Source organism: Chrysochloris asiatica, unplaced genomic scaffold, assembly GCF_000296735.1.
Source record: "Chrysochloris asiatica unplaced genomic scaffold, ChrAsi1.0 scaffold00352, whole genome shotgun sequence".
Taxonomy (NCBI): Eukaryota; Metazoa; Chordata; class Mammalia; order Afrosoricida; family Chrysochloridae; genus Chrysochloris; species Chrysochloris asiatica.
In genome coordinates this window covers 468586-472335 of record NW_006408870.1, presented here as the reverse complement: position 1 = coordinate 472335, position 3750 = coordinate 468586, and the positions used below count along the sequence as shown (strand labels likewise).

General features: G+C 35.0%; 1 protein-coding gene across 1 annotated transcript; it reads right to left on the bottom strand.

Annotated features, from left to right (window-relative positions):
• Positions 1-2510: 2510 nt before the first annotated feature.
• On the bottom strand, positions 2511-3353 carry LOC102835305 (olfactory receptor 14I1-like). The gene has a single exon (XM_006876073.1). It carries the CDS (start codon positions 3351-3353, stop codon positions 2511-2513), a length of 843 nt encoding a protein of 280 aa, XP_006876135.1.
• Between the last annotated feature and the right edge of the window lie 397 nt (positions 3354-3750).

Genomic DNA, 3750 nt, shown 5'->3' with positions numbered 1-3750 from the left:
ATATATATTATGGGTGGTATGGTGTGGGGCTCTAGGGTAGGCCCTGCGGTGATAACTGCAAAATTGAAAATTTAAACCCACCTTGAAAATTATATACAGAGCAGAGTCTCTATAAATCAGAACCCACTTGACAACAACAAAATATACTCTGTAACTAAGTAGCCCAATATAGATTGTCTTGTATGTTTTTCAGTTCATAAAATTTTATTAAAGTCACATTTAATGAAATAAGGAAACAACTGCGACTAAAACAATTCTTGAAGTTTTAGCCACAGAATTTTACACAATTATTTTTATTTAGTTGCTTCTAAAATACATCCACATGAACATACAAAGTAGCCACGTTGGATCAGTGGCATCTAACAACATTGAGGGAGAAATGGAGTCTGTCTGCTCCCATAAAAATTAACAGTTGTAGAAATTCTAAGAAGTTCCACTCTGTCATAAGGGTCATTCTGTTCTGTTAGTCAGAATCAACACTGTGGTAGTGGTGTGGAGATGAATATACATAGTCTGGAAGATGCTGTTGTTTTTAAGTGCCATGGGTGGGCTACGAATCATAGAGATCCCTTATAGGATTCCCCATCTGGATGATTTGAACCACCCACCTTGCAGTAAGCAGTTCAATGCTTACCATTCAACATAACATACATCATTGATATAATTTATATATGTATTGGATCCCTTAAAATTAACATTTTAATAGAACTGATTTTTTGGAATAAGGCTATTTCAATAATGTAGATGTTATTTCTTAAATTGGATCGTACATGTTTTTAATATTAAGTGCTTCCAAGTTGATTCTGACTCATAGGCAACCTGTATAGGATTTCCAAGGAGCAACTGTTGAGTTTGAATCACTGATCGTATGGATCAATCTGACCTTGTGGTCCAGTGCTTAGTGAGCCTTTAAGAGTCTGATATTGTCATTGTACTAGTGGCAGGGTGAAGTTGATTGAGCAAAACTTTCTAAATGCTGAGTCTTTTGTACCCAGAGCTTTTAAACTAAAAAAACAACATTCTTGGGATTAAATTCTGAGAAATAATCATTTAAATATAATTTTAAGTCCTCATCATTATGATTCAACATTTGTCAATTATAAAAATAAAATCTTCTATCTTGAGATAAGCTTGTCCATCTTATTTTGGATGAAATATGCATTACATTGTTTTTGTTGTTGTTAAGTGCTGTCAAGTCCATACCTACCCATTGTGACCCTGTTTAGGTTTCCGAGGAGAAACTGGTGAGCTTGAGTCACTGACATTGCTGTTCAAATGACCTTGCTCATTAACCCACAGCGCCACCAACTCAGTATGTGTTATAATATAAGCAATAGCTGGTATTTTTCAGGTAAATTACAATTAATTAACTCCAGCATCTCTTTCAACTCCATGTCCTGACCTTGGTTCTGTATCATGCAGAAGATTGGCATGATACAGAACAAGGTATAAATATCACAAAAAAGTCTATCTTTTCATCCAGAATCTGAGAGAGAATAAAAGCTTCCAAATCATACCCTAAATTGGAAGTACTCATTTTTTAGTGTATGTTTTAAATGAAGGAACAAATACTGAGGAATTATACCTTTAGCAGTCCAAATGCTATCTCCTGATTGTGTCTTCAATTGTTTAGATATTCCTCACTTCTAATCACTTTATTGTTTGCCTGAAGCATTTGTCTAAATGTTAATGTACATAAAATCAAGCAATTATCTTTTCTAAAGCACATAATTAAATTTTCCTTTCAGGTTGGCAGTGTTCAGTGCCCTGAAATTATTTCCTGTCTATGGGTACCTCTTAAGGTTCATAAGGCATCGTCTCTCTGTATGAGTTCATTTCTTGTTTATAGCTCAGAACCATACCAAGCATTTCACACACTTTTGGACAATACAGATCACAATCTTGTGTGTGTTTTATTCCAATAAATATGCATGATTTATACAAATAAAAAATTAGTGAAATATAATAAGTTTGTGTAGTGCAAACTTTTGACCAAACTTTTGTAGGTTCTTTTCCACTCATAGGTGATTAGGAAGTCATCTATTCCTATAATGTTGTTGTTATTGTTAAGTGCCATCCAGTCAGTTCTGACTCATAGTTACCCTGAATAGGGTTTCCGAGGAGCGACTAGTGAGCTTGACCAATCGGAACTATCAGCTACAAACTGATGTTGCAGTCCGGTGCATTTACCCATAGTGCCACACCAGAACTCCAGTTTTTCCCCAAAACTGTGTTCTATTCCCAAAAAAAGGGAATGCAGTTCTACTCTGATATACAGGATCATCAGTGAGTTGGATTTGACCTGATAACAACTGATTCATTAATTTTATTTTGTTTTAAAAGAAAAACTAAGACACTGAAGCATACAGCTAGTAAGGACATATGTGAGTGAGAAAAATAAAACATACAACTAAATACTAGATATTTTACAGGTAGAAATTTAAATTTAAGAACATATAACCAATAAAAATTAAACTTTTTTCATTATTTTTTTTAAATTTGTAAGCATCTTAGTCAAGTAAAGCCTTACTTGGGAACTCAAAATATCTTTTGTACATTTTACCTAGAGCACTGTTAATTTCCTTGTTCCGCAGACTATAAATGAGGGGGTTTAAAAACGGTGGCAGCATAGTGTAGAACATGCCTATCAGAAGATTTTTAAGAGATACTTTCTTTGCAATAGGACCTAGGACAGCAATTAATCCAGAAATAACAAACAAAAGGAGAATAGCCAACTGTGGGGTACAAGTAGATAAAGCTTTGTTTCGGGCTTCCACAGAGCGGATCTGAAGCACACTTGAAAATATTTTTATATATGACATAAACATGAAGGCAAAACATGCTAAAATAACACCAGAACTTACAGTTAGGAGCACAGATTCAGAAAACTGAACCTCTGAAGATGATATCCTCAAAATTTGAGGTACATCACAGAAATATTGATGGATCACATTGGACTTTGTGAAGGGAAGTCTGAACATGGTGAATGTATGGATGGCAGAATAAAGCAATCCACTGGCCCATGAGCCCCCTGCTGCCTGTGCACACACCTGTGGGGTGACAGTGAGCCCATAGTGCAGGGGGTGACAGATGGCAATATAGCGGTCATAAGACATCACCACAAGAAAAGCAATTTCTGTAGCTGCAAATAAAAGATACAAGAAAATTTGAGCAGCACATTCTTTGAGTGAGATTGATTTTCTACCTGTCAGGGAATTCACAATTGATTTGGGAACAATAACTGAAATAGAGCAAAGATCTATGAAGGACAAGTTGCCTATAAAGAAATACATAGGAAAGTGAAGATGTGGGTCTGTCACAATGACTAAAATAGTCAGAAGATTTCCAGCCATGGCTCCTAGATATATCATTAAGAATAGCAGACCTTGTAAGAACTGGAGATTCCCAGAGCTTGAAATATCAATGAGTTGGAATTCCGTAATGACAGTGAGGTTGCCCATGCTTGTTAATGTACTTCAATATTCCTAGAGTCAAAAGATAAAGTGGTAAAATGAGACAAAAATGAAAAATTCAGAAAACCACAATACCTACAAATAGATTGTTGTCATAATAGCCGCTAAGGAAAATATCAGGACTGATGAATTCAATGTGTACTTATTTTCCTTTGGATTTTTTCCCCTAGATGTACTTAGATATAACTTCAGCATGAATTGAGTCAGATAATTTAAGCCATGATTGAATGTAAAATTAAATGAAAAACCAAGAAAGTTGTGAGTATTGTTACACTTA

Excerpts from the sequence above, each read along its gene's own strand:
- LOC102835305 (XM_006876073.1), bottom strand. The coding sequence starts at position 3,353 with ATGGCTGGAAATCTTCTGACTATTTTAGTCATTGTGACAGACCCACAT.